This window comes from Lutra lutra, chromosome 1, assembly GCF_902655055.1.
Source record: "Lutra lutra chromosome 1, mLutLut1.2, whole genome shotgun sequence".
In the NCBI taxonomy this organism is placed as follows: domain Eukaryota; kingdom Metazoa; phylum Chordata; class Mammalia; order Carnivora; family Mustelidae; genus Lutra; species Lutra lutra.
Window position 1 is genome coordinate 217,723,905 of NC_062278.1, and position 27,309 is coordinate 217,751,213.

Genomic DNA, 27,309 nt, shown 5'->3' on the forward strand with positions numbered 1-27,309 from the left:
TATTGTTGATGGGCATTTGGGTGTGAACACGGTATGCAGTTCTCACACGGGGTTGTTTTGGTTATGCTTTGGTGCAAACTGCTGTTTCTTTGCCCGTCCCTGGGACAAGGCTTCTGGAGTCATCCCCCAGGCACTACCTCCTGGACCATTCCCAGCCCGGATGTGAGAAGGGTGGGCTCTTGAATGGGGAAACTGTGGCAGGGAAGGGGGGAGCAGAGCTTCCTACCCCTGGGCCCCTAGAGTCTGCCCTGGGGGCTTCCTCTTGGCCCCGGATGTGGGATGGGAGGGCCAGGGGGGGCAAAACACCCAGCCAAGACAGGAAGCTCCACGTCCAGAAGCCTTAAAGAGGGAGATGCGGCAGAGGCATGAAATCAGTGCCTGAGATTCGACCTGCTGAGTCCATCCCGAGGGTAAGTGAACCCTGCTCCGGCTCAGCCCAGAAGTCCATCCCGAGGGGGCCAGGACAAAGCTGGGACTCCAGTCTCGTCCCCCACAGGGACCCAGGATTCCATATCCCACCCGCTCTGGACGCTTGACCCTCCCCAGATGAGAAGGGACTGACCCAGCTGTGGGTTCCCTCTTTCAGCAGCTGCAGGATGAAGGCTCTTCCCCTCCTCCTGCTCCCTGTTCTGGGGCTGCTGGTGTGTGGCAATTCTCTGTGTCCCGTGGACAAAGCCATCAATGAGAAGATCCAGGATGGCGCCCCATCCTTAAGTGAGGACCCTCACTCAACCTCAGCAGGGGCCCCTTCTAATTCCGGACACGGAGCAGCCATCGAACCAGCCCCAACCAGAACCAAACCTCCACCCCAAACCCAACCCAGCCCAGCCCAGCCCCCATCTAGCGGCACCTACCGCAGAAGCTGGGAATATCCTCCTTCCTCTAAACACCCATTTCAAGACAGAACCTGGGAGGTGGTGGGCTCCCCTCTTCATGGCTCTCTTCAGGGCCTGGCCCACCTAGGCCTTCCTCAGAACAGTTTTCTTGACCCCTGCCTATCTCCAAACCACCAGGGCCAGGGCCTCAGGAGGATGGGGGAGGGGCAGCCTGGTCTCACAGCCGCCTTCCCTCCTCCCTCCCTCCCGCAGTTCTTGAGACAATGAGGAACTTTGGCCTGACCTGCCGGAGTGTCACCTCCAGGGGGGACCTCGCCACCTGTCCCGCAGGTGAGTTTCGAGTCCTTTTCCCAGCTCTCACTTCTGTTCCCCGCACGCAGGAACCCTTCCCCCTAAGTCCAGCCTCTAGTTCTTTTTCTTTTTTTAAGGTTTTATTTGAGAGAGAAAGAGAGAGAGCTCGAGCGCACAAGCAGGGGAAGGGGGAGAGGGAGAAGCAGGCTCCCCGCTGAGCAAGGAGCCCCATATGGGACTCGATTCCAGGAGCCCGGGATCAGGACCTGAGCCGAAGGCAGCCACTTAACCGGCTGAGCCACCCAGGCGTCCCAGGCTCTGTTTCGAGTCAACTTCCCCAGAGTCCTGGTCTGCCACGCTAGCCTCCCCGCCCCAGCACCGAGACTGCATTTCCTCAGGACACTGGCGTCCAGGGCCCCAGCCTCCCTGCGCTCCACACAACCCGGCTCCCACGCTCTGGTGTTGGAGACCCTCCCGCCTCCGCTTCCCCCCGACCCCCAGGCCGGCAGCCTCCCGCTCGGGTCCAAACTCCCTCCGCTCCCGCCCGCAGGCTTCGCCGTCACCGCCTGCACTTGCGGCTCCGCCTGCGGCTCGTGGGACGTGCGCGCCGAAACCACGTGCCACTGCCAGTGCGCGGGCATGGACTGGACCGGAGCTCGCTGCTGTCGCTTGCAGACCGCCGCCTGAGGTCCCCGGGGAGCGCGGGCGGGGCTGGGGGCGTGGCCAGGCCTCGGAGGGGCGGAGTCAGGCCTCGGAGGGGCGGGGTGGAAATAAACCCTGAGAAGATGGTGGTGAGGGTCCGCGCGCCCTGCTGTCGTTTGTTGGGGGGTGGGGGACTGAGCTGGCGTCTCTGAAATGAGCCGGGCACGCAGACGCTGGAGGAAGGCGGTGGCTGTGGGCGTCCGTGACTTTCTTCTGCCCATTTATCTCCTCCCACGTTGTGCCTCCCCCTACCGCATCTCCGAGAACAAGGACTCTCCTTCCTCTAAGGACATGCACACCCAAGGATCATGGACTCCTTCAGGAGGGGAAGTGAGCGTTACCTCTGAGGCCACGACGATCCCTCGGGTCTCTGGTCTTCCAGGAAGTCATTGGGTCATTCTGTCCCAACCTGCACAATGAGGCTTCATTCGGGGTCTGGGTCTGTATGGGACAGGGACCCCTGACCTCCCCCCAACCCCCTGCATACTTCAGGGCCAAAGCCCCCAGTAGCCCCAGGGTCATGGTGGACCCCTGAGTCATCTCTCAGCCCAGAGCCCTGAGCCACGATCCCTCATTCCCCAACCTCGTGGAGAGATCTGCACACACTACATATACGCACACAGTACACAACCCAGTCATTATGGTCACACAGGGACACAACATGCCCGCAGACAATGCCCCTGAACCACATAAGTATGGCCATAGAAGAAGAAACATAGACCACAAACATGTAAACCCTGGACAGAGTCTTTTGCTTCTGACATCAAGTTCCCACCCCCCACCCCGGTGGCTTTGGTCCCAGTCTGAATTCTGACCTGGAAGGCAAGTCACCTGCAACCCTTACACAGCTTCCTGGGGGGCACAAATCCCTGGGAACCCTAATCCAAGGGTCTTAAAATCCAGTCCCTGAGAGATGCAGACAGACCTCAGAGCACTCGGTGTGCAATCTTGAAAGGGACCCCAGACTCAAATGCCCCAGCCCCCAGCAGCACACTCCAGGGACTGGAGCATGGGTGGTGGGGTGGGATCCTGGTTTTCAAGATGTTTTAGACGCTCCTGGAGGGAGGCAGTGGCGTAGGGCTCCCGTGACTTTCTTCTGACCACCCCCTCTCTCCCTATGTTATGCCCCCACCTCTGCCACCCACCCCCTGTGATGCCATAGCCCCCTGTCTGATTCAGGTAGCCATGAGCTGAGGTCACAAACTCTCCTCTTGTCCCTGGAACCCACCTATACCCCAATCCAGAGATTCCCCTCCTGTATCCACCCCCCTGACCCCACAGTGGCCATGGGGTTGAGGTGGGACAACTGAGTCAGAAGTGTGTTGAGTACCAGAAAGGGTCTAGAACCTCGCCTGTCCCACCCCCTCACTGATGTGGAGGGGGGTGCCCTCCTTTGTCCCCAGACTGATTGGAATGCCTCTTTATTTCCAAGCTCCACTCAATTGTCCCCCTGTGTCTGGCCCCAAGGAGGTCCTCTTCAGAGCGCTCATTTCCAGCGTAGTCATTCTCCTGTCCCAGGGTGCAGACCTGGATAGGCAAGCCCCCTTCTCAAGCCTCCATTTTCTCACTTGCCAACTGCCCAGCGCCCCCTGAGGTAGCCAAGATTCTTCTAGTCGCAAGTGCCTCAAACCTCACGTAAAGACAGCTTGAGCAAAAGTAAAAGGAAGTTCCTGGGGGCGCCTGGCTGGCTCAGTCGGTGGAGCATGCAACTCTTGATCTCGGGGTTGTGAGTTTGACACCCATGTTGGCTGTAGAGATTACTTAAAAATAAAATATTTTAAAAAGAAAAAAAAAAGAGGAAGTTTGTGGATATGTAACTGAGAGGCCCAGGGTTAAAGATTTATTTATTTTAGAGGTAGAGTGCGCTGGGGAAATGGGCAGAGGGGAGCAGAGGGAGAGGAAGAGAGCGTCTACTCTCAGTGCAGAGCCTGAAGCACAGAGGTCGATCTCACAACCCTGATATTCACGGACCTTTCTGAGCCAAAACGAAGAGTCTGATGCTGGTGGTCCCAGGCAAGCCCAGAGACCCAGGGTTAGAAACGACAGATTCAGGTATGGGTGGATAGAACCCTCAAATGATATCTCCAGGATCTGACTCCCTCTCAGCTCTGCTTTCCTCAATGTCTTCTCTCTCAAGCGGGTTCTCCCCCAACACAGCTCCAGGCTTACATTTTCTCAGGCTGAGAGCCCCCTGGGAGGTGGGGGGGATGGCCTTTTCCCCGGTTAATGCCGCAGAAGTCGCAGGCCTGAGTTTCATTGGCTGAATCTGGTTCCTGTGCCCACCCCTGTGCCAAATCTTTGACTCTGATTGGCTGGGCCTGGATCATGTGCCCACTCTAAACCAATCACAGGTTTATTGTTAGCTGGGCTGGAGACGCATATTCTTTTCTTAAAAGAAAATTGAGACTGTGACCCTATGACAGGGCTGGTCAGGAAACCTCACAGAGCCCTCTCGGGCCACTGTGATTGCTCGTGGGCCTCCAGGTGCACAACTGCTATTTTGTCCAAAGGGCTGATGGAGCCTGTTCTTAGCTTCAAGCACCTACAGAAATGGGCTAGGCTGCGGCCCCACCCCCTGCGCCTGTCCATCACAGCAGAGCCGGCTGCCCATTGGTCCGTCTCCTCTGTGACTGTTACGTCAGAAGAGGGTCTTATCTCTCAATCCTGACTTTCTAAATAATCAGAGGGAGGAGAGGGCAGAGAGGGAGACTGTCAAAGTGGTTCTCCTTGAGCCGGCAAAATTGGCAATAGTTTAGAAAACAGAGCATTATCCTCATCAAACCCTGGGGGACCATTCCAAAGTTATCTCAAATTTAATCACATATTTAAAAGCTAAAACATACCTACTTCTCCCACATGGACAGTCCTTTTTTTTTTTTTTTTTAAGATTTTATTTATTTGACAGAGAGAGATCACAAGTAGACAGAGAGGCAGGCAGAGAGAGAGAGGGAAGCAGGCTCCCCGCTTAGCAGAGAGCCCGACGCGGGGCTCGATCCTAGGACTCTGAGATCACGACCCGAGCCGAAGGCAGCGGCTTAACCCACTGAGCCACCCAGGCGCCCCTGGACAGTCCTTTTAAGGGGGACCTGGGTGGCTCGGTCAGTTAGGTGTCGGCCCTCCGTTCAGGTCGTGATCCCGGCAGTGGCTCCCCACTGAGCAGGGAGCTTGCTTCTCCTTCTCCCTCTGCCATTTCTCCCCATCCCCTCTCGCTTGTGCTCTATTTCTCTGTCAAATAAATTAATCTTTTTTAAACGTCTTTTAAACGATCTTTTACTTATTTTTTCCAGAGGGAGAGAACCATGATAGTCTAGGCCAGTGCTCTCCAATATCGCATCCATCAAATGCTTGAACTGTCCTGTGAGTTTAAGTCACGTTTGATTTTTGAAGATTTAGTACCCACAAAAAATAATATAGCTCAATAATTTTTTAGTATCGCCTACATGCTGAAGTGATCACTTGGGGGGTATATTATGTTAAACAAGATACATTATTAAAATTAATTTAGCCTGTCTCTTTTTGTCTTCTTAACGCGGCTGCCAGAAAATTTTAAATTAAAGATGTGGTTTACATTACCTTTCCACCAGAAGGCACCGTTCTAAACTTAGAGAAATTCCCTACAAACTTGGTCTCATTTTTATCTCCAGTTTTCAAGGTCACAGACACAAAGAGAGCTTTAAGACCTCTAGAGAGAGCAGACACGTGAAGGCATGAACATGGGCGTTTCTCTGGGGGTAAACCCCGTGTAGAAGCCTACCAATGGGCGAGCCATGTGAATACGTGAGCAGACGTGTGATGGTTTCTGGGAGTGTGTATGAGTGTGGGGAAGTGAGCAGATATGTGGATGAGAGTGAATGTTTCCAAGTGTTCCTCTGTCTGGGGGCCCCCGGAGAGGGGACACCATGTCCAGGGTTAGGTCAAGGGGTGCATCTGGCCTCTGTCCCAGACATGGGTGGAGCTCCAGTGGCTGGTCCCCTTGCCTCACATCCGTTCCTTTCCTCCACGGGGCCTTGAAGAAGTAGAACTTCTTGGGGTGGAGCTGAGGGGTGGGACTGGGGCAGGGGGCAGGAAGATGTGGGAAACCTAGGAATCCTGCCTCCAAGTCCAGATACCCCAAACCTAAAAGGCAGGACTCCCAGGGGGGCCAGATTCTCTCTTGAGAGGGGCAGGGGATGAAGGTCATATGGGTAGACACATACATAGTTTCCTGTAAAGTTTGTGATCATCCTTTAAAATTTTAAAAATTTATATATATTGAGTCTAATTGGTGTATAATGATGTGTGCGATTGAGGTATACAGGTGCGGACTTGATATATTGTTTATTACAACATGATGACCGTGTAGCATTGACTAACATTTCTGTTGCTGGTTCCTGATTGTGGTGGTTCCTGTCTCTGGATCTATGGGCTTCTCCTGCTTGGCGCTCCCGGGGACCTCTGGTCTCCTAAGACCCTCTTGATCTGGGGTGAGGAGCAGTGAGGATGTCCCTGGGCTGGAGGGTCCTGGATCATTGAAAAGAGGAGGCTGACCTCTCCTCCCCCTACCCCCAACCCACAGATTTCCTCATCTGCCATGACACCTTCCGGTGGGTGGGGATGTGTGTGGGCAAACTGGCAGACTGGGAACCATGGAGTCTGAGGAAATCTACACGAAGAAGAAGGTCAAGATGCAGGCGGCAGCCTTCAAAGACAAGAAACAGAGGGCTCCAGCCAATAAGGAAGGTTAGGCACCTCAGGGTGGGGAGGGGAGAGGTCAGGTGGGAGAGATGGGGATGGGAGAGACAAGGGGCTAGAAGTGGGGTCACAGTGCTCCTTCCCCACCCCAAAATGTATGTGTGCATGTGTATCCCCCAAACGCTCATGCACGCCCTCTCCACCTAACCAAGAAACAGATCATGTTTTCCCCATTCCTTATCTTTTATCCTCGGAAATTTGTCATGTGCAGGGGTCTGGTGAGCCAAGAACTCTGAGCCCCCTTCCCACCCCCACCCCTGCCCCAGAGGTCCCGGCAGGTTTCCCCTCTCATTGACCCACCCACAGGTGCAGATAACCCTGACTATGAGAATATCACCTTGACCTTCAGAAACCAGGACCAGCTGAAGGGCAGGCATTCACCATCCAAGGATCAGCACAAGCAACCACCTGCCAACACACATCACGCAGCCTTGGGAGGGGCCCATGGTAGGGCATCACGGGAACAAAGAGCACCAGGTGGAGGTCGGGGTCAGAGGTGGGGGACGTGGTGACATCAAGGTTTGTGTGTTAAAGGTCGGGGGTGGAGGTTTAGCTTCCCAGGTGGGGACGATGATGTTGGTGGTGTTGGTGTTGGTGGGAGTGTTGGTGAAGGTTTGGATGATGGTGATGGATTTGGATTTGGTGATGGCAGAGGGGTGGGCCTGGACAGAGCCTATGACCTTGCTGATGAGACCCGGTGCTGGGGACAGTGCTGACAACGGTATAGGCACTGATGTTGATGGGTGTGGTTGACAGCTACTGCTGACATCATGAGTGCTGGTAAAGGGGACGGTAAGGGGGCCATGATGATGGCAGCATTAGGACTGCTGGGGCTCTGGTCAGTATGCATGTTGGTGGTCACGGTGGCTAAGGTATTGGGAAGAGCAGGTGCAGGTGGTGTTAGAGTCAGTGCTGACGGGCTGGGTGGTGATGGTGGGCCCTGGAGGTCACCTGTCCTGCCTCTACTCCAGTCCCCACCCTGTCTAGGCGGCCCTCAGACTCCGCCCAGGTCCCTCATTGTCTGCACAGAGCCCTTATGAGCCTGCACATCATTCTCATCCTGTCCTGTGTCATTCTCTTGGCAGTGGTCCTGGCAAAGAGTGAGTAGGGTTTTTGGTTTTAGGGTGTTTGTTGTTGTTTTTGTGATTTTGTTTTTGTTTTGTTTTGTTTTGGTGGGGGGCTGCAGCAGCGTGGAGGGGGTCCGGTCCTCAGGAAGTGGGGAGGCCCAGTGTTTCCACCCTATCTCCCTTCTCCCTCGTTCCTCTGCCTTCCCCCACCCTTGTTCCCAGGACTGCAGGACTGGGGGCGCCTCAAGGCTTCTCCTGCCTCCCCCGCCCCTCCCCTTGAACAGATTCTGAGATGTCCCGGGAGTTGCTGGTCTTGAAAAGGGAGCTCTGGAATGGTGAGGGTGGCACCCGGGGGGAGGCCCCAGGGGTCCGGGTGGGGGTGGGGGGAGCAGCGGTGATAAGGACACGCCCGCTTCGGTCCTCAGTCTCCACCTTGGTGCGCGAGTGTCAAGAGGAACAGAATCAGGGCTGGAGCTCGGTCCAGCAGCTCGTCATGGAGGCCAAGCAGAACATTAATGTGGTCAAGAGAGATGTCCAGGCCGAGAATGATAAAGTGAAGACGCTATCAGCAGGTGTCCTGGCAGACCTTCACTGGGCGGAATTTGTCTCATGCTGGGTGCTGGGGAACTGGGGGCGGGGGCAGCAGGGGTCCCACCCTCCCAGGGCACAGGGGTTTAAAGGCACGATGGATGTCACCCCCTGAGTCACTCAGCAGATATTTAAATGCTGCTGGAAACACCAAGTACACAGGCCCCACGGCACCCCAGACTGGGGGTCGGGCAGGGAGGAGACTTCCAATAAAGGTGGGGGCCTTGTGGGGGACCCCACACCAGCTTTCTCCTGTCCTCTTGCCCCCAGACATAAACCAAATCAAGCATAAGTTACAGGAAATCTCCAATGCACTGGAGAAGAAGAGCCCAAGCTCATGTAAGTTGGGGCTGGGGAGGTGGGTGAGGAGGGAGCCACGGACTTGGTCCCAGTTTCCCTCCTGGGGGAGTGATCTGCCTGACCTTGGGTCTCCATCCCTCACAGAGACCTCAACAGATGGGGAGACCTCGAAGACACGGCTGCACCTCCCAGTGAAGCCGGCCACGTGTGTGTATCATGGTGTGTTGTGAGCGTAATGCATGACACAGTGGGTGGCTGTGTCAGCAAGGACCCCCAAGAGTGTGTCACTGTGAATGTGGGTGTTGGCAACACGGGGAGCACGGTGACCACGTGTGAGTGTCCTGTGGTATGTTGCATAAATGTGTCCTGGTGGAGCTGTGTGGGGGGCACCCTGTGTGCCACTATAATTGTGGTGTCACCGCGTGTGCCGTCATTGCTTGTGTTGGTGTGAATAGGCGTGTGCCAATATGTGTGACTGATCATGTCATCGAGGGTGTTCAGAGCCTGTACACATGTATGCCCCTTTGTTTCTGCACTCACGGTTTGTGATTTGTGAGGATAAAGGCCGATGCAAAAGAATGTGGCTTTCGGATCTCATATTCCGAGCATCTGGGGCTTTGGGAGCCTGGTCGGGGAGGGTCTGGCAAATGTTGTGGGGTGGTGAAAGGCACACAGTGAGCATGCGGACGTGATCCCAGGAGCCCTGGGGCACGAGATTGTGCGGCAATGAATGCCCTGAGTGCATGTCTGTGTCCATGAACATGTACCCAGGGGGTAACCTAGTCTCCCTCCGGGAGGCTGTGTGTCTGAGATAGACAGTGTCTCCCTAAGTGTAGGTGGGCCCACAGGTATATCCGAGCCCTTAAGCAGGTATCCTCGGGTGGAACTACGTTCCCACCGAGCGTGCAGCCCTGAGTGCAGACGTCCCTAAGTGCACAATGCCCCCGGCTCCTGGATGTATGTCCCTTAAGAGAACATGTACCCGAGTAAATGCACGGATTGCGTGTCCAAGGCGTAGTGGAGCCTCTAGGACAAATAGACATATGTGCCCTGAGACAGACATATGTGCCCTGAGACAGACATCCCCGCTCCTGTTTGTCTAAGAGTTGGCCAACCCAAGCCAGCCCCGCCCCTGACCTCCGGGCCAACACCTCTCGGAGGACGCCCAGGAGTCCCAGGCGGACGCCCCGGACACGCGCGCCCCCTGGCGGCCGCTCTCTGGAATCTCCGCCAGCGCGCGCGCCCCGCCCACGAGCCCGTCCTGGTCTCAGCGCCTGCGCACTCAAGGCCTTTTACGGCGCCGTAAAGCAACTCGGCCAAACCGACGGCCGCAGTTCGCTGGTGAGACCCCCGCCCGCGACCCCTACCTGCGCGGGGCCTCGCCCGCTCTGGGACCCCCAGCCTCCCGCGCGCCTGGGGATCCTGGGCGACGTTCCCGGCGTCCGCGATCCCCGGTCCGTCCGCTTCGGCCCACGCAAAGGGTCGGTGAGGAGGGTGGGTCCCTGTGGGTCCCTCCCCGGCCCCTCTGCCCGGTCCACGCTGGCGCGGGGGTCTCGGGGCTCCGACCTTTCCGCGGCTTAGCTTACCGGCTCCCATCGTGGCCTGGTGAGGGGGGCGGGTGCCAACACTCCCCTCCCACCTCGCGCGCTGGGCCCTCCCGGTGTAGAGGGATGCGCACCTGGGGACGTCTTGGAGCCCTGGAGTCCCCCCCGCTCTTGTCTTCCCATTCCCCGCGCGGACCTCGTTGAGGACAATCCCAGCATCCCCAGACCCCTCCGGCCCCCTCCTGCGCAGTGGGAACCGGGTTCTCAGCTCCTCCCGACCCCACCCTGGGCAGCGGCTTCACGCAAGAGTGGGCGAGGGTCGGGGGGCGGGAGAGGGTGTCTCAGCGCCCTTGGAATCCTCCCATCCGCTCCTACTCCTACACCCTCACCGCAGGTCAGCGTCGTGGAGGTCTCGGTGCCCCCTCCGGGTTTTCTCCAGTAGCCCCTTCCGGGTCTCCTCCGCGGACCCCTGGCTTGGTGCACTGGGATGGGAGGACCACTGCGCCCCCTCCTGGCTCCTCCGGAGCCCGGGTCTCCCTCCACCTTGTCTCCCACTGTCCGGCTGCCGTTCTGGAGGGCATGGAGGTGGAGGGGTTCCCAACGCCTTCTCTGCGGCCGCCTCCAGTCTTCCTTACAAACGAAGGCCCACCCGCATCTTCAAGGAGGCGTGCTTCGTGCATGCCAGACGACCGCTGTCAGAGCCCTTTCCTCCTGGCTTGTCCCGTGTACTCCTCTGTCAGTCCCTGAAACCCCAAACCCTCTTGGCTGTTGGTCTTGACACACCCTACCCGCTCTCTGGTTTCTTTGGCCTTCCGCAGGGGAGAGGCGGGCAAGTTCTCTTCATCTGCAGGAAGTTAGCCCTGTGGCTGCTGGAGGCTTGTGGGGGACAGTGCCCAAGACTTCTGACGGCTCCCCCATCCTTGTCCTCTCCTTGCCCTAGGTCTGACACCCCCTCCCCCATGCACTAGGTCTCTAGCTGCTCCCACAGGTGGCAGAGGGGGACAGGAAGGTGCTTTTCATGTAGGAGCAATCACCTGGAACTCGAAGGTGGGGATGGTTTCCGGTCACCCCTGTGGTCTCCCTCTTGTTTCCTCCCACCACCAAACCCTTTCTTTGCCAAAGGTGTAAACCTGCTACTTTCCCCATTTTCCGTCACCAGGGGAGGCGTGCTTTATGTGCAGGTGGGTGCCCCCTTTTCTAACTCTCTTCTTTTCCTACACGGGACGTCAGCACTGGAGCACACAAAAAGGGTGCTCCCTCCCTCCCCCGACCCGTGTTTCCTTGTGTCCCAGCAGGGCGGCGGCGGCAGCATGGAGGCACGCTTCACCCGCGGGAAGTCGGCGCTGCTAGAGCGTGCCCTGGTGCGGCCCCGCACCGAGGTGAGCCTGAGCGCCTTCGCGCTGCTCTTCTCGGAGCTGGTGCAGCACTGCCAGAGCCGGGTCTTCTCCGTGGCCGAGCTGCAGGCGCGCCTGGCTGCCCTGGGCCGCCAGGTGGGCGCCCGCGTTCTGGATGCGCTTGTGGCTCGCGAGAAGGGTGCCCGGCGCGAGACCAAGGTGCTGGGCGCTCTGCTGTTCGTCAAGGGTGCGGTGTGGAAGGCGCTGTTCGGCAAGGAGGCCGACAAGCTGGAGCAGGCCAATGACGACGCACGCACCTTCTACATCATCGAGCGGGAGCCGCTCGTCAACACCTACATCTCAGTGCCCAAGGAGAACAGCACGCTCAACTGTGCCAGCTTCACGGCGGGCATCGTGGAGGCGGTGCTCACACACAGCGGCTTTCCCGCCAAGGTCACGGCACACTGGCACAAGGGCACCACGCTCATGATCAAGTTCGAGGAGGCGGTCATAGCCCGAGACCGGGCCCTGGAGGGCCGCTGACCCCACGGGAGATAAAGAATGCAGAGCCTCCTTCCTAAACGTGTCTTGTGTCTTGTGTGGGGGCCTCACACGTCCACCCGACACCTTACGCCGGTGCCTGCCTCCGGCTGGGGAGGGAGGCCAAGACCTGCACGTTTATGGTACAGTGGAGGGGTGGAGGTGGGCCAGGTCCCACCCAGCCGGGCCTGGGGGAGGCCCGGGGTTAGCGTAGATGTGAGTCTGCAGGAGTTCCCCCGTGACTGGAGATGGGAGAACGCTGCTACTCTCTGTCCAGCTACCCTGTGGTGTAGACAGCAGTAGGTCAAGGATGGGATACAGCTGTGTGCCTAGGAAGCACGCAGAGGGAGTAGGCAGAGAGGTGGCTGACAGCGGCTTTACATCGTTGCTCAAAGTACGGTCCGCGGTGCGCAGCAGTGGGGTCTCCTGGGGGCTGGTCAGCACGCAGACCCTCAGTCTGCCACTGCGAGTCTGTGTCTTAGCAAGTTCCCCGGGGGATATCTGTACCTTAATTTTGAGAAGCAGTGCCCTAGCACACAGAGTGTGGTGCATTGGGGGTGCCCAAACCCCACCCGTGGAGTTTCAAAATTCTGCAGAGCTGGGCTGGCTGAGCATTTGCATTTCTTTTTCTTTTCTTTCTTAAAAGATTTTATTTATTTATTTGTCGGAGAGCACGCATGCATGAGCACACACAAGCAGGCAGAGGCCGAGAGGGAAGCAGGCTCCCTGCGGAGCAAGGAGCCCAATGGGGGACTCGATCCCAGGACCCTGGGATCATGGCCTGACCTGAAGGCAGCAGCTTAACCAACTGAGCCACCCAAGAGTCCTAGGATTTGCATTTCTAACAAGTCCCCAAGAACTGATGCTCCAAGGGCCGCACTTGGAGAACTCTAGAGACCTGGGGAAGTGGGTGGGCTCACTTCGGAATCATCTCGGTGCCAACGATAGTTTGAAGTTAATATCGATGATCTATGAACACATTTATGTTCCTTGTTCATTTTTTTTTTTTTTAAGATTTTATTTGAGAGAGGGAGAAGCAGACTCCCCACTGAGCAAGGACCCTGATGTAGGTCTCCGTCTCAGGACCCAGAGATCATGATCTGAGCCGAAGGCAGTCACTTAACCAACCAAGTCACCCAGGCGCCCTTATTTTATTTTTATTTTAAAGATTTTGTTTATTTGACAGAGTGGGAGAGTGCATAAGCGGGTGGGGGGGGTGGCCGACAGGGAGAGGCAGGCTTCTCGCTGAGCAGGGAGCCTGATGCGGGACTCGATACCCGGGTCCTGGGATAATGACCTGAACCGAAAACAGAGGCTTAAATGACTGAGCCACCCAGGTGTCCCTTTATTTTATTTTTAAGTCATCACTCAACAGGAGGCTCAAACTGAACAACTCTGGTCAAGATCAAGAGTCAGGGGGCGCCTGGGTGGCTCAGTGGGTTAAAGCCTCTGCTTTCGGCTCAGGTCATGATCCTAGGGTCCTGGGATCGAGCCCCACATCAGGTTCCCTGCTCAGCAGGGAACCTGCTTCCCTCTCTCTCTCTGCCTGTCTCTCTGCTTGTGATCTCTGTCAAATAAATAAATAAAATCTTAAAAAAAAAAAAAAAAAGAGCAGTTTGGCCTCTTTAAAAAAAAAAAAAAATCAAGAGTCAGTATGCTCTACCGACCCAGCCGGCCAGGCGTTCTTGTGCGTTTCTTTTTCAAGTTTTTTTTTTTTTTTTTTAAGATTTTATTTGGGGCGCCTGGGTGGCTCAGTGGGTTAAAGCCTCTGCCTTCAGCTCAGGTCATGATCCCAGGGTCCTGGGATGGACCCCTGCATGGGGCTCTGCTCAGCGGGGAATCTGCTTCCTCCTCTCTCTCTGCCTACTTGTCATCTCTATCAAATAAATAAATAAAATCTTTAAAAAAAAGATTTTATTTATTTGTCACAGAAAGGGAGAGAGCACAAGCAGGCAGAGTGGCAGGCAGAGGCAGAGGGAGAAGCAGACTCCCAACCGAGCAGGGAGCATGATGCGGGGCTCGATCCCAGGACCCTCTTGTGTGTTCTTGTTTAAAAAGTAAAATCTGACACTTAAGGCAGCTGCTCCTTTCCCTTTGGCCCACCACCCTCCCTGAGTTCCTGATCACTTCTCCTCCCCAAGGTAAATCCTGCCAGATCTTTTTTTGCGGGGGCGGGGGGGGTGTCTTAAAATTTCCCTTCCTTCCTTCCCCTCCTTGCAGACTTGAACAAGTCTGTCATGAAAGAGAACTTCGGGGCTGTCGGCTGGGTCCCCTCATTGAGGGTTTAGGAGTGGGGTGGATGCAGCTCTCAGTTGCTTTTGGGGGTGCACTGTGGAGGTTGGCATGAGGTGGGGAGAGCCCGGGTGCCGAGTCTGACCAGGGGATGGGTCCGGTTCCTCCAGCGAGGGGTGGGGTAGGCCTCCACCCCCAGCAAAGGACAGGGGCATTCACAGCCTGGATGGAACTATCAAGCAGCTACCATTTGTAGCCCTGGTGACGGTCATGGGCAGGAAATAGCTGTTGGCTGGGCGAGGGGAGGGGCCCCTGAGGAAGCTGGGGGAGGGGGTGATCAGGGCGCCAGTCTGAATTTGGGGAGGGGGCAGTTTCTAGGAGGCCGACCAGGATCCAAGATGGGGAGTCCAGGAGGGCGGTCTAAGCCTCCATGCAGGGAGGGAAGTCGCAGGGAAGCCCATAGGATTGGAGGAGTGAGCTGGGGTGCGCTGGGAAGCCAGGGGGAACTGCAGAGTCCTTGGGTTTAGTAGCCTGAGGTGTCCCCCAGAGCCCCTGGAGAGTGGCTTCTAGGGCCTGCTGGGCGAGGGGCAGATCGCAGAAACAAAGGACAGGAGGCAGGAACCGGCCAGCCGGCTCCACCCAGAGACCCAACAGTGAAGGATGCCTGAGAGAAAGAGAGAGGGTGGGAGGAGAAGAGAGGGGCTGTTCCCTAGGGAGGGAAGCTGGAGAGCTGGTAGGCTGGGAGGGGACTCAGGGTCTTTCTCCCTGCTGAGGGTGAGTACGGACTTGTGGGCAAGGGAGGTGTGGAATGATCTGTAGGAGTGGGGGTGGGGCACCCATAAGAACAGATCTGGCAAGTTTCCCATTACAGCAGCTCCGAACAGGATGCTCGAGGCTGCAAATACAGTGTCTACTGAAGCCGAGACAGGGTGGGTAGGGAGGGGGGAGGAAGAGGAACCCAGCGGCAGCCCTTGGTGAACCAGGCAGGCATGGTACCTCCCCTCATTTAATAGACCATGAAGTAGGTACTGAGAGAAGAGATCATCTGCCCATGGACCCACATTTACCTTTTTGACAGATATTTATTGAACACTTACTATGGGTCAGGTGCTGGGGTCACAACTGAGAACAAAACAAAAGCTCCTGCTCTCCTGAAGGTCACAGTCAAGCCTGGGGTGGGAGGCCGGCGGGGTTGGGGGGCAGTAAGAACACACCTATCAGTGAGTGACACATTTTCTTGGAAGGGGAGGAGTGTAGTAAGAAAGTAGGGTGAGATACAAGCGATCTGGAGTCAGGGGTGTCATTTTAAATGGGAGGGAGGGGGGAATGCAAGATAGCCCCCACTGAGGAGTAAGCGGGGCAGGAGACATGTGCAAAGGCCCTGAGGCAGGAGCGAACCTCCATGTGTAAGTGCCAGTGAGGAGGCTGGTGCAGGTGCTGGGGTTGGGGAAGGCGAGAGCAGAGGAGAAGCTAGGGAGACCAGGCAAGTTGCAGGGATTCTGCAATTGCAAAGCACCCTGTAAGACTTTGATTTTTTTTTTCTTTTCTTTTTCCCCCCCTCAGATCCAGAAGGAAACTTCTGGAAGGTGTGAGCAGTGAAGAAGGAGATTGAGGCAAGCTAGGATGGGGGCCCACCAAAGTGGTTGCTGGAGGTGGTGGGAAGTGGGCAGATTCTGCACATGGCTTTCCCTGAGGATTCGGAAGGAGCAGTGAGGGTGACAGGTGCCGAGTGTGACCCCGTCGTTGGCCTGAGTGGCAGAGGGGCCGGGAGTCCCCTTTGGAGAGCTCAGGTAGGCAGTTATACACTGGCCTGGAGTTCCAAGGGGGCGTCTGGAGGAGGCAGAAATCGGGCGAGCAGTGGGTAGACAACAGGTAACCTAGGCCTAGCTCTACCCCTGTCCCTTCCTGGCCCCAGGACCCCCCACGGGCCACCCCAGCGCCCTCCCCAGCCCCTTCGCCTGGCCCTTGACTCCCAGGTCCCAGGTGGTCCAGCGTGGGCCTCTCCTCATGGATTCCCCTCTAGGGGGCCCGAGAATCCCAGGAGCAGTCTGGTTCTTCCTGTTCTAGGCCAGGAGTTGGGGGTTGGGTGAGTGGGCGAGGAGTGTAACACAGGGTGTCCTGGGGTCCTGGCCTGCCTCCCTCCTCAGCCTCGGGTGCAGGGACTGACCTGGCCAGACCTGGGGCTGGTGCCATGTACACCTCCCAAAACCCACGTCAGGGTGGGGCCAGCACCTTTGGACCGGGTGACCAGGCCACCTGTGGGCCTGTCCGCATCTCCCGAGTGCCTTCTGCGCACCAGGCCCATCCTGCGTCTCGTGCGTGCGCTCCTGCCCTCCTGCCTGCAGGCCGGGCTGGCGGTTAAGCTCAGGCTATCCCCTGCCCCCCCTGCAATATTCTAGGGGTGTTCTCTGCTGCTTTGGACACGGGAATCTTCATCTCCAGCCCTGTCTAGTAAATGCTTCTTGTAATGAAGTAGGAGTGGGGGTGCGGGGGGCGGGGAAGTGGGGAGGTGCAAATGCCATTTTAGTTGCTCTGGACACCCCGAGGTGGCCTCAAGCCGCTGGTTCTGGAACTCCCAGCTCCCACATTGGGAGACCGGAGCCAGCGAGGCCCCTGGGAAGGGGCCGTCCTCACCCCGTTTTACTGACGTGGGCTGGGTGGGGAGCCTGGCTGCCTGAGCCAGGGGTCTTCTCCCTGGGGGGTTAGGACATGGGGGCTACATCTGGGGTGGCCAGGGGTGGGCTGGGGACATGGTCTACTCCTGACTCCAGCAGACGGTGGGGGGGCCCGACAGGGGAAGCACACAGGGGCCCGAGGCATCCGCCTCTGCTCCCCGGAAAGTTCTGAGGCGAGTACTCTGAGCGCTTGAAGACAGGGATGTGGTGACGGCCAGCTGAGGAGCAAGGGACAGGCCCTCTGGGGAGTTGGCAGGAGCCGGGGATGGGTCAACAGGCCTTCTTCTGTTTGGGCAGGAGAAAATGGGGCCGGGACCTTAGCCACAAATAGTTGAGGGTCCTCAGAGCCTCTCCGTGGGCCTGGCTGTTCCTGTGTCTGAGGTGGGGGAGTGACGCAGGGGGTGCACCGGACAGGTGGGCCGGGGACTGTTAGGGTCTGGGTCTCGGAGCACGTCCCGGTGAACCCCAGGGGGGCCATGGGGGTGGGTGGGCGGTCAGCACGTGGCCAGCCGGTCGCACACCCAGCCGTCCAGCCGGCTGCCGCAGAAGGCATCGTTCCACTGCCCGGAGCCCTGCATCATCACACAGTCCTCGCCCTGGCCCCCGTTGTTGGGTTCCCCTGGCCGCCAGTTGCTGCAGCGGAAGACTTAGGGTCAGAGGGTGGAGGTGGGAAGGAGCCCTAGTGCCTTCAGTCGAGACTCATCCCTCAGAGTCTGGCCGCCCCCCCCATCCCTGCAGCCCAGCGATACCCTCCCCCCGCAGGCCCTCACCTCCACCTGGGCCTGCCTGCCCCCCAAGCCGGCCGTTGCTGAGAAGCACCCCCTCCCTGAGGCCCCCCTTACGTTCTCCCTCCTCACCTATAGTTCAGGGGTTCCTTGTCCATCCATATAAACTCCCCCTCTCTGTCCAGGTCCCGAAGGCCAATCCAGGTGCCCTTCCTGTTGGCGTGTCTGGCCAGGAAGTCCTGTGGAGCAGGACAGGCCTGGAAGTGCCGGGGAGTTGTGCCCGGGTCCCTCCCACCATGCAAGAGGCAGAGGTAGGGGTCCACAGCCCCTGCCCACGAGCTCGGGCTCACCTGCTCCTCTTGGCTGTGGATGCTGACCAGCTGCCCTTGCAGTTTGCTGCACGCGAACCGGGCCTGGATCCACCTCTTGGGGTCCTCACCGAAGTAGTAGCACTTCCTCTGGAAGCTGACCCACTTCTCGGGGCACGTGTTACAGGTGGAGCCTGGGGTGGAGGAGAGGCTCAGAGGGGCAGCTGTGGTGGGCACCGTGGCGGATGCTGTGGCGGGCGCCATGACGGGCACCGTGGCGGATGCCGTGGTGGTCGCCATGACGGGCACTGTGGTGGATGCCGTGGCTGGCACCGTGGTGGGCGCCGTGGCTGGCACCGTGGTGGGCGTCGTGGCTGGCACCATGGTGGGCGTCGTGGCTGGCACCGTGGTGGGCGCCGTGGCTGGCACCGTGGTGGGCGTCATGGCTGGCACCGTGGTGGGCGTCGTGGCTGGCACTGTGGTGAGTGTTGTGGCTGGCGCCATGACCGGCACGGTGGGTATGATAGGCAGAGTGGGTGGCAGCGTCTCTCCTGGAGTCACCCCTGGGGTCCGGGCTGAAAGCAGACCCACCCCAGAGCCTAACAAAGGCTTGCAGGCTGCCATCTCCGGGGCTCTGCCGCCGACGGGCCAGACCAGCTCCCTGGCAGGAGCACCTCAACAGCCTGCAGCAATGCCAAAAAGAACCACCCCCAGACCCCCACCGGAGCAGCATGCCCGCCACGGACACCAACATCAAGGGGGTCCTGGCCAGCAATACCTCAGCCTCTGCCAGCGCCATCCCCACAAAGTGACCCACAGCCAGCCACGTATCCGTCACCATCAGCATCCCCATGTCACCAGCTCTGTGGCCAGTGGCCCCTCAGCCACCAAGCATCACCACAAACCCCTTCACAGTCAGAAGCACCTCCACTGCCAACACCATGGCAGTGATCACCAACCCCTGCCTGCGACACCTGCGTCACCACCATCATCACCAGAGGGGCCCAGGATGGCCAGCAACCTCTCTCTGCTGCGACCACCATGGCCAATACCAATGCCAATGTGGTGAGGCCAAGATTGCCAGCATCACTTGCCCTGTGACTTGTCCCCATTAATGGCTCCAATAACAGTCCTGGTCACCCTAGCTACCAGCACCCCCAAAATCAGATTCTTGCCATGTTTGGGGAAATGGAGATGATTTTTGTCTAGTTGGAGGCACCATGGAGAGCTTATGGAGGGGGCTCCTGAAGGGCTGGGTCCGCCTGGTCTCGACCTTGGGCCACCTTGGTCTCTGTCTCCTCTTGTCCCCACTCTGAGGAAACTCTTAGACACTGTCACCACCACCCAGCCCTCCCAGGTGCGAGGTTAAACCCACTGTTACTGGGTTGACTCGCTCTTGATTTAAAATAGATTTTCTTGGGCACCTGGGTGGTTCAGTTGGTTAAGCGACTACCTTCGGCTCAGGTCATGACCTTGGAGTCCCGGGATCGAGTCCCATATCGGGCTCCCAGCTACACAGGGAGTCTGCTTCTCCCTCTGACCCTCCCCCTTCTCATGCTCTCTCTCATTCTCTCTCTATCCAATAAATAAATAAATAAATAAATAAATAAATAATTTAAAAAAAAAATAAAATAGATTTTCTTGAAATGATGGGCAGAGAGGGCCCATAGCTTTGGTGGAAGTTTTTAAGTGGCTGGGGGTCCACAACCTCAACGAGGAACAAAGCTGGATGTGTTTCCGACCAGGAACCAGTGACCCGTATATGGCCCTTGGTGCGGGGGGTGGGGCACCTTAAAACAGGAAGAGAGTATCTCTGGGCACTTGAAGAAAATTTTGATGGGGGGGCGCCTGGGTGGCTCAGTCAATTGGGCGTCCGACTCTTGATTTCTGCTGGGTGTCATGATCGTGGGGTCGTGAGATTGAGCCCCGCATCAGGCTCTGTGCTCAGCGAGGAGTCTGCTTGTCCCTCTCACTCTGCTCCTCTCCCCTGCTCATGCTCTCTCTCTCTCAAATAAAGAAAGAAATAGAATTTGGGGCCGGCGGGCAGAAAACTTTGAGGAAAGTGCCCTGGCTGCGTGTTGCATAGTCGTCCAGAGACAGCCCTGGAGCTGGGCTCAGACCCCAGGCCTCCACAGGGACCAGGGAGGAATTGGAAGATCTTCCATCAGAGAGAATGTGGTCCAGAGCCCTCCCCAGAGGGACCACAGGCGGCTTTCTTGTTGGGATTCCCACAGCCACAGTGTCCCAGAGGACTGAACTCCTTCATACCAAGCACAGAGCCTTCCTCTTTTCTTTGCCACTTGGGGCAGCTGGGGCTTCCCAGAGGTGGAAAACCAAAACTCAAGGGAGGGGGTGAGGGTGGGGAGGACATCAGGGCAGGAACACCCGGGTTCAAGGCTCACTGGTTGACTGTCTGCTCTTCCTGCAGCCTCTTGGGACAGCCCCCCAACTCATGACCCCCAGCATCGCCCCCATCGCTGCAAAGGTGAGCCCCCCCCTTGGCCCCACCCCTGGCTGGGTCAGACAGTCTTCGGGGAGGGGCTGTGGCTGAGGGCGTCGTGCTGCTGACTCTGCTGAGCCACAACAGGCAGAGGAGAGAGAGGCCAAGAGAACCCAGAGATGGTCAAACAATGCTTTTACCTGGAGGAAAAAAGTGTTCGAGCGCCCCCCGCCCCTGCACCTGCTCCAGGTTCGAGGAGGGAAGCAGCTGGACTCAGAAAGAAACTCACTCTTGTGTGTCCCCCAAGGACCCTGCCACACACATGAGCGCACACCCGGCCACGTTGTCACGTGCACACGTCTATCACACGTCACCTCACCCGTGCGGTCCCATGCACGCACCGACACACCAACTCACCGTTGGACACATGTAGCTCTATCCATAGCTTCAGCACCTCCTGCTGGAGTCTTTCCAACGAACGTAGGGCTGTGTGTCTCTCGTTCAAGCCTTGGGAGATTGGATGGGGGACAGTGGTCAGAGACGAACTGGCAACGCCCCCCTCCGTCCCCCCCACCCCTAGCCCCTCCCAAGGCTCACTCAAGGACTTGAGGTTGCTCAGGTCCAAACGAAGTCCGTCCAGGTTCCGGGAGAGCTCAGAGTCTGATGGGGGTGGGATGGTGTCAGGGTTGGGAGTCCCAGAGCCCCCAGCCTCATGGTGCCTCCCAGCTTTAGCACTCCCCACACCCCCCACCCCTCCAGCCCCCCCAATTTCTCACCCTGAGCTTTCATTCTCTTCTGTTCAGCTCGGATTTCCTCCATGTTCTGTGATACCTGGGCAGCTGGTGGCGGGGGAGGGGGCTCAGTGGTAAGCAAGTCCTCCGGGTCCTCCCCAGTCTCCCAGCCCTCCCTGCCCCCCAGCCCCCGTGTCTTCAGGGTCACCTGCTCATTTTGGAGTTCACAGGTGGTCTACACGGTGCCCGCAAGTTAATCCAGGTTTCCCCTCCCCCCAGACCTCCCCTCCTCCTAGACTCAAGCTGCCAGCCAGCTCTCACCCTGGGATTTCTGGGCCATCTGGTCACCGTTGTGTCTTTCCAAGTCCTTGGAAACCCGAGAGACTAGGGCAGCAGGAGAGAAGATGTGCCCTCAGGAGCCAGGAAGCCGATTCCCGAATCACTCCCCGGCCCCGGCCCCAAGTGCAGGGCCCCCTCACATGGTCACGAGACCTGAAGATTTTCGTTTTTCATTTTTGGGGCAAAAGTGCTCAGGAAAATGCAGCCAAGAATAGAATGAACACATGTACCTTCCCCTCCACCCCCGCCCAGAATGAAACATAAAAGCAGCAGGTATTTCTCGAAAGTTCACTGGACGTGGTCTCAGTGCTTTGAAGGTCTTAGCTTGTTTCTGCCCCGAGAGCCCTGAAGTGATGCCCATTTTACAGGTGAGGAAACCGAGGCCTGGAGCAATTCCGGAGCACTTCTCCGTCAGGCACTTCTCAGAGCCCACTTCCCTCCAAGAGTCTCCGGGTTTTCATCCCCAGGGGAGTGGGAAATGCAGGCTGACCCTCAGTTCCCGGGGTGGGAGGTCGCTGGAGCCCAGTCCTTCTCCCACTGCCCACAGTGGTCAGTGGCAGAAGCAGGACAAGAGACCCTCTCCCCGCCTTGACCCCTCCATACCGTTCTGAGCAGCGGTTACTTCTAGCTGTCTCAGATTCTGCACGGTGTCCCAGTCTGGGGAGGAGAAAAGAGAAGGGGAGGAGACGGGTTTCTAGATGCCCGCAGCCATGCACACCCCTCCTGTCAGCTGGGGATGGAGGCCTTGGGCATACCGTGTGGCAGGTGTGGAAAGGGCAGGAGACAGGGGTGCTGGATGGGGTGGGGAGCTCTCCAGGGTGGACAGAAGGGTCTTGGGAGGAGGCTGGTGGGGACAAGGCAGGAGACACGATGGAAAAATTGGACTCCAAGGGCTGTGCTGGGCTCCCTGGGGTCAGAAAGTGGGCTTCTGGGAGGGAACACAAGAGGGAGACCGCATGGGGCTGGGGGCATCCTCACGCCAGAAGAGAAGCAGGACCAGCAGCCCGGCCCACAGCAGGACGGTCGCCAGCCCCAACAGCGCCAGCTGCACTCTCTGCCCACAGCATCGCCGCCTTCTGGAAAACTTTGAGAACTCTACTGGGTCTGGGGAGAGCGCCAGGGGGAGAGGGTTGAGCCTGGGCTTGGCCATGTCTGTCTCCCCATCACCCAGAGCCCCGAAGTCCTGGGAGCCTGTCCAGAGCCCACACAAAGGCAGTGGATCTCAGAGGACGCCCCAGCCTCCTCTGCGCGCCTTGCCTGCTGTCTGTCGTGCCCACCAGCGAGCACCCCACCGCCCGACTTTGTCCCTCTCTGCATCCATGCGTCTCCGACTCTGTCCCTCCAGCCGTCCAGCCCCATGTCTGCCACTCCTTCTGCCCACCCCCTAGTGGCCAGCAAGCCTGACTGGGGGCCAGGTCACTTCCCAGGAAGACAGGCCTAGGACCAGGAGCCGAGACCCTTCCTCCACGGACCCCTCCTCTGATGGCCGACCCCCACCCAGAGCTCACCCGTGGTCCTCTTCCCTTTTGTGGATTCAGTTACCCCCTCAGGCCCATGCTAGATCTCCAGCCTTATGCCCAGAATTCTGGGCCCTCCTTCCCCTTGGACAGCCAGCCCTCACCCTGGTCCTGGCCCAAACGCAGGGCACCAGGGTTCAGTTCTTCCTCAATACCCAAGCTCTTTCCCAGCCTTTTCCCTGGATGTCGGACCCCCCCCCCCCCCCGGGGGACTCATCCCAATCGCTGAGTTGCCCAAGACCCTACCTTGTGGCCCCACTGTGGGTCCGGGCCCCCTCCCCTCACCCTGGCTGGGAGGATTCATCACGCCGAATTCCCCTTGTTCTGAGGCCCTGTTCGACTTGGCTTCCAATCCTACTGGGCTCCCGGCACCCCAGCTGGAGCGGTTTTGTTGTTGGAGGCCGTTGAGTCAGGGAAGGGAGGGGCCTGTGGCTTTCCTCTCCTGCCTGGCTCTGGGCCCAGAGGGCCAGTCGGGGCTCACCTACCCCTGGCCCCTGGCTGGGCCTTCTTCCCAGAGAGAGACCCTGGAGCCCCTCTCCTCTCTTGGGTGAAAGGTAGGGGGTCAGCTGCTTGGTTTTGCCCATGTCAGCTCCAGAGAGTCCTCTCACCTGAGTATGAGTGCTCCTCCATGGCAGTCTTGCTTGGATTCTCTCAGTGATGGGCTGCTCACCACCGGACAAAGCAGTCAACTTAACAGGTAATAGCTCTGGCCGGGAGCTGGGTTCTAACGAGCAGGAAGGTTAGATGTCAGGCTCCGGACAGCATCTGACACCTGAGCAGCTCAGTGACCATTGGCTGAGTGTGCTCAGCCCATCGCCAGGAGTCAATGTTGCATTTAACTGCGAGATGCAGCTGGTATGGCGGGTCACAGGCCTGACACCAGAGGTAGGTACCCCAGAGTCTGGCACACGCTGGGTACACAGCAGGTGCTCGAAAAATGTGGCGAACGACTGAACCTCAAAACCGACTTCCTCATCCATAAAAAGCCAATGTTAAGGACACCTATGCCCTAGGGCTGTGAGATACTCCTCATGAATATGTAAATTGCTCTCAATAAGGCCTGACCATAGCCCCGAAAATAAAATCAGCTTGTTCCTATTGCTGCCTGTGCAACCTTGGCCTGGGACCCCACCTTTCTGAGCCTCAGTCTCCCCTCTATAAAATGGGAATGATGATCGCATCCAACTCAGGAGGTCATGGAAGGAACAAACGAAGTAATAACGTGCGTGAGGCTTTCAGCGAGGTGCCGCTCACACACAGTGAGTCTCCAGATCCTAAATGTTTATCAGGCATGTGCTGGGAGGCGCAGAAACTCCGCCACTAGACCTCAGCTTCCTCCTCCGCCAACATGCTCAAGGCATCTTTAAAGTCTCTTGACTTTGGGGCGCCCGGGTGGTTGTCAACTCTTGGTTTCGACTCAGGTCATGATCTCAAGGTCGTGAGATCCGGCCCCTGAGGTGGGCTCTGGGCTCAGTGGGAGTCTGCTTGGGAATCTCTTCCTTGGCCCCTCCCCCAGCTTGTGAGCGCTCTCACTCTCAAATAAATAGATAAATCTTTAAAAGTTTCTCTTGACTTTAAAGACCGTGCCAGTGACTGTGGGGGTGGGGGTCACACAAGCCTCTTGTCTGAGGTTACTGGCTGCCTCGCTTGCTTTATGACTCTGGGGAAGTTGCTTCCCCTCTCTGAGACTTGGGGAAGTGGAGGCGTGTGGTGGCGGGGACCCGATTACCTGCAGCTCCAACTGGACCGTTCACCGTCGTGGAAGAGGTGGGAGGTGTCAGCATCCCACCGCCCAGCCTGCCTGAACCCACACCAGACAGACCTGGGGCTGAGTTCCGGCTTCTCTCTGAATGCGCAACTTAGTTGGCTCGTCTGTCAACCAGGGGTGACAGGGCCAACCCCACTGGGTGAAGACCGAGGCGGTGCACGAGGTCCTGGTGCACAGTCGCTGCTCAGTTAACCTACTGGTGGGCTGCTGGGGAAACTAAGGCACCAAGAAAGTCACTCGTCCATGTCACGCAGTGGTGGGACCAGGACCTGAACCCAGGACGTGGGACACTGGAGCCTATTTACTCAACCACTGGTGGGGGAGGTGTGGTGTGGGGAACATGGCCTCCTGGTCTGCTGGTAACCAGGCTTGAGGCCAGGCCCTCTCTCTAACTCCGGAGCTCCCAGCTCTGCTTCTGGCCTTCCATGGCTCCCTGCGATCGGCCCCCAGCGCACCCTCCAAGCTCATGGGTTCCTCGCTGTCATGCCAGGCGCTGGCTTCCCCTTCCCCAGCCCAGGACCCTGCACCTCTGGCGGTCCCGCCCACACTGCCCGCTGCCCTCCCCTCAAGCCGAGCTCCTTCTGAGTATCCCTCAAGACTCAGCCCGGAGCTCGCTTCTTCCGGGGAGCCTTCCCTGTCCACTCCCCAGGGCCAGCCCCTACACACACAGGATCACCTATGTGCACACACATTCACACACTCACACACTCAACGTGTCTTACTCACTCACATGAGCTCTGAGCGTGTCGCTGTCCTGGCCCGTCCAGGCTGGCTGCAGAGGCCGGTGGGGCCGCGGGCCGTGGTGAGGAGCTTGACCTGGAGAGAGAGTTTCTTCTGAAAGCAGACCCACCCACGGCTTCTATTTTCACAGACCTAATTATGGGCTCGCCACCTGGGTAACCACAGCACACGCATGGCCTCCCGGGGGCTCCCTGCAGCCCGGTGAAGTCCGGACTATGAATAGCTCCCTCCATCACTCAGGTGAGCAAACTCAGGTTCAGGGACGCTAGCCCGAATCCCCGGAGCGCGGGGGGAGGTAAATGGGAGAGTCGGGACAGAACCAAAGTGACTAGAAAGATCCATGAGATCACAGAACATCTTGGTCAAATATCGATGGTTTTGTTATCAGGTTGAGTTTAGTCGTGCCCGGTGCACGTTGCCCAGTGTCCTTGGAGAGCAATTTAATGTCCACAAACACACTTCGAGGCAGATGCTTTAATTCTTCACGCTGCCTTAGGGGTGAAGGACGTGGGGCCCAGAGTGGTTAGGTAACTTGCCCAGAGTCACACAGTTCATAAACGGCAAAGCAGGGATTTGAACCCAGGTAGCGTGGGTACCAAGTCTGCATCTCTAACCACCGTTCACCTGGCCTTGTATTTATGAGGCCTTCCTGACACCTCACACCTTGCTCGTCCTCCAGAGAATGTATCCTCTGATCTTTAAACGTCTTCCCGGTCTGGTTTGGGGAACATCTCGTGCCAAGCCCCCATTGGATGGGAAGATGCCTGCCCATGCCCCTGTGTCCCACTTCCCAGCTAGGGCCGGGCTGGGGAGGAGCCTGGCTGAAATGCCTCCCTCGTCTGTCACACCACGTTTCAGCACCGAAGGTCAGCCTCGTTATGTATCTATCGACTGAATGGCTGTTGGTGGAGGCTGTTCATTCAGGGGCCCCCGAATGTCCCTCTCAACCTTGATCTGGGCTAATCGTGCGGACTCGGACCCATTGCATGATTGACCAACTGACAGAGGAGGGTCCTTTCATTTTATTTTTTATTTTTTTAAGATTTTATTTATTTGTTTAACAGAGAGAGAGAGAAAGCACAAGCAGGAAGAGTGGCAGGCAGAGGGGGAGGGAGGAGCAGGCTTCCTGCTGAGCAGAGTCTCCATTCCAGGACCCTGGGATCATGACCCGAGCCCAAGGCAGAGGCTTAAGCGACTGAGCCACCCAGGCGCCCCAAGATGGTCATTTTAAGTAGAGAAGAGCATTGTCAGGTGGGTACCAGAGAGGTCGGTCCCTGGGGCTAGACATAAGGCAGCAGGAGGCCTGTGGTGGGGAGGGGAGCCGGGTGTTGTCATGGGGGCCAGGTGGGGGTGTGGACCCTGGGGCGCTGTCGCCTTGCCCAGGTGCTGGAGGAGGTGTCCGGGGCGGCTGCTGCGGGAACGAAGAGAAGCGGATTGGTTTGGGAAGAGACGGGCCTTGGCTAAGGGGACGGTGAGCACGGGGAGGTACTCAAAAGCTGCTGTAAAAATTGACTTGGTCTCAGTTGGAGACCCTGGGGGACAGTGGAGCTGTCCTAGTGAAGAGGACACAGGAAGGAGGAGCAGAAAGTTTGGGAACAGTCCCTGTTGGGTCGCGGTGAAGACACAGGACGGGGTGAGGAGTGAGGAATGAAGGATGGGACGGGGGTACCGTTTGGTGTTTTTGAGCGTGTGGGAGTTTTGCGGGCCCCGTGCTCAGTCCCCCGTCCACACTGCTGCCCACCATCCCCACGTGTCCTTCCATCCGGCGATGCTGGGTCCCTGCCAAGACTCAGCTTGGACGAGAGGATGCTTTGGGGGTGAAATCTCCGCTCCCCTCCTTGGGGCAGGGGGAGTGGCAGCAACCCTGTCACGCGATGACCCCTCCCTCTTCCCTTCTGTG

The 27,309-nt window shown here is 57.9% G+C and overlaps 4 protein-coding genes and 1 long non-coding RNA gene across 27 annotated transcripts; 3 read left to right on the forward strand and 2 right to left on the reverse strand.

Annotated features, from left to right (window-relative positions):
• Nucleotides 1–258: 258 nt before the first annotated feature.
• RETN (resistin) lies at nt 259–1,915 on the forward strand. Of its 2 annotated transcripts, none has more exons than XM_047704412.1 (4): nt 259–410; nt 587–714; nt 1,089–1,166; nt 1,678–1,915. In XM_047704412.1, the coding sequence occupies exons 2-4, from the start codon at nt 597–599 to the stop codon at nt 1,812–1,814; spliced, it is 333 nt and encodes a 110-aa protein (XP_047560368.1). In that variant the 5' UTR covers nt 259–410; nt 587–596; the 3' UTR covers nt 1,815–1,915. The 2 variants fall into 2 exon arrangements, with proteins under 2 accessions (XP_047560368.1, XP_047560378.1); XM_047704422.1 differs by having other exon boundaries at nt 278–410; nt 590–714.
• Nucleotides 1,916–3,736: 1,821 nt separating this feature from the next.
• On the forward strand, nt 3,737–9,094 carry MCEMP1 (mast cell expressed membrane protein 1). Of its 4 annotated transcripts, none has more exons than XM_047704247.1 (9): nt 3,737–3,881; nt 5,117–6,292; nt 6,385–6,548; nt 6,867–7,007; nt 7,532–7,660; nt 7,912–7,962; nt 8,053–8,199; nt 8,486–8,554; nt 8,660–9,094. In XM_047704247.1, coding segments are annotated over exons 3-9 (633 nt in total). In that variant the 5' UTR covers nt 3,737–3,881; nt 5,117–6,292; nt 6,385–6,454; the 3' UTR covers nt 8,662–9,094. The 4 variants fall into 4 exon arrangements, with proteins under 4 accessions (XP_047560203.1, XP_047560213.1, XP_047560198.1 ...); XM_047704257.1 differs by lacking the exon at nt 3,737–3,881 and having other exon boundaries at nt 5,061–5,186; nt 5,474–6,292; XM_047704242.1 differs by lacking the exon at nt 3,737–3,881 and having other exon boundaries at nt 5,061–6,292.
• On the reverse strand, nt 6,455–7,537 carry LOC125085744 (uncharacterized). Its single transcript, XR_007123001.1, has 2 exons — nt 6,898–7,537; nt 6,455–6,507 (listed from the first exon to the last, which is right to left on the reverse strand). It is a non-coding gene; the product is annotated as an uncharacterized LOC125085744 (long non-coding RNA).
• A 656-nt stretch (nt 9,095–9,750) lies between the features above and the next one.
• TRAPPC5 (trafficking protein particle complex subunit 5) lies at nt 9,751–11,971 on the forward strand. Of its 15 annotated transcripts, none has more exons than XM_047704379.1 (3): nt 9,799–9,856; nt 11,000–11,106; nt 11,352–11,971. In XM_047704379.1, the coding sequence occupies exon 3, from the start codon at nt 11,370–11,372 to the stop codon at nt 11,934–11,936; it is 567 nt and encodes a 188-aa protein (XP_047560335.1). In that variant the 5' UTR covers nt 9,799–9,856; nt 11,000–11,106; nt 11,352–11,369; the 3' UTR covers nt 11,937–11,971. The 15 variants fall into 15 exon arrangements, with proteins under 15 accessions (XP_047560239.1, XP_047560259.1, XP_047560335.1 ...); XM_047704371.1 differs by having other exon boundaries at nt 11,355–11,971; XM_047704361.1 differs by having other exon boundaries at nt 11,358–11,971.
• A 2,153-nt stretch (nt 11,972–14,124) lies between these two features.
• Nucleotides 14,125–25,501, reverse strand: FCER2 (Fc epsilon receptor II). 5 transcript variants are annotated; one of them, XM_047704212.1, is made up of 11 exons: nt 25,399–25,501; nt 23,509–23,624; nt 22,362–22,487; nt 21,987–22,040; nt 21,366–21,428; nt 21,090–21,152; nt 20,911–20,973; nt 20,731–20,820; nt 17,916–18,448; nt 17,698–17,822; nt 14,126–17,473 (listed from the first exon to the last, which is right to left on the reverse strand). In XM_047704212.1, the coding sequence occupies exons 2-11, from the start codon at nt 23,528–23,530 to the stop codon at nt 17,335–17,337; spliced, it is 1,278 nt and encodes a 425-aa protein (XP_047560168.1). In that variant the 5' UTR covers nt 23,531–23,624; nt 25,399–25,501; the 3' UTR covers nt 14,126–17,334. The 5 variants fall into 5 exon arrangements, with proteins under 5 accessions (XP_047560148.1, XP_047560168.1, XP_047560179.1 ...); XM_047704223.1 differs by lacking the exon at nt 25,399–25,501 and adding an exon at nt 24,723–25,252; XM_047704192.1 differs by lacking the exons at nt 23,509–23,624; nt 25,399–25,501 and adding an exon at nt 23,147–23,262 and having other exon boundaries at nt 14,125–17,473.
• Nucleotides 25,502–27,309: the final 1,808 nt, after the last annotated feature.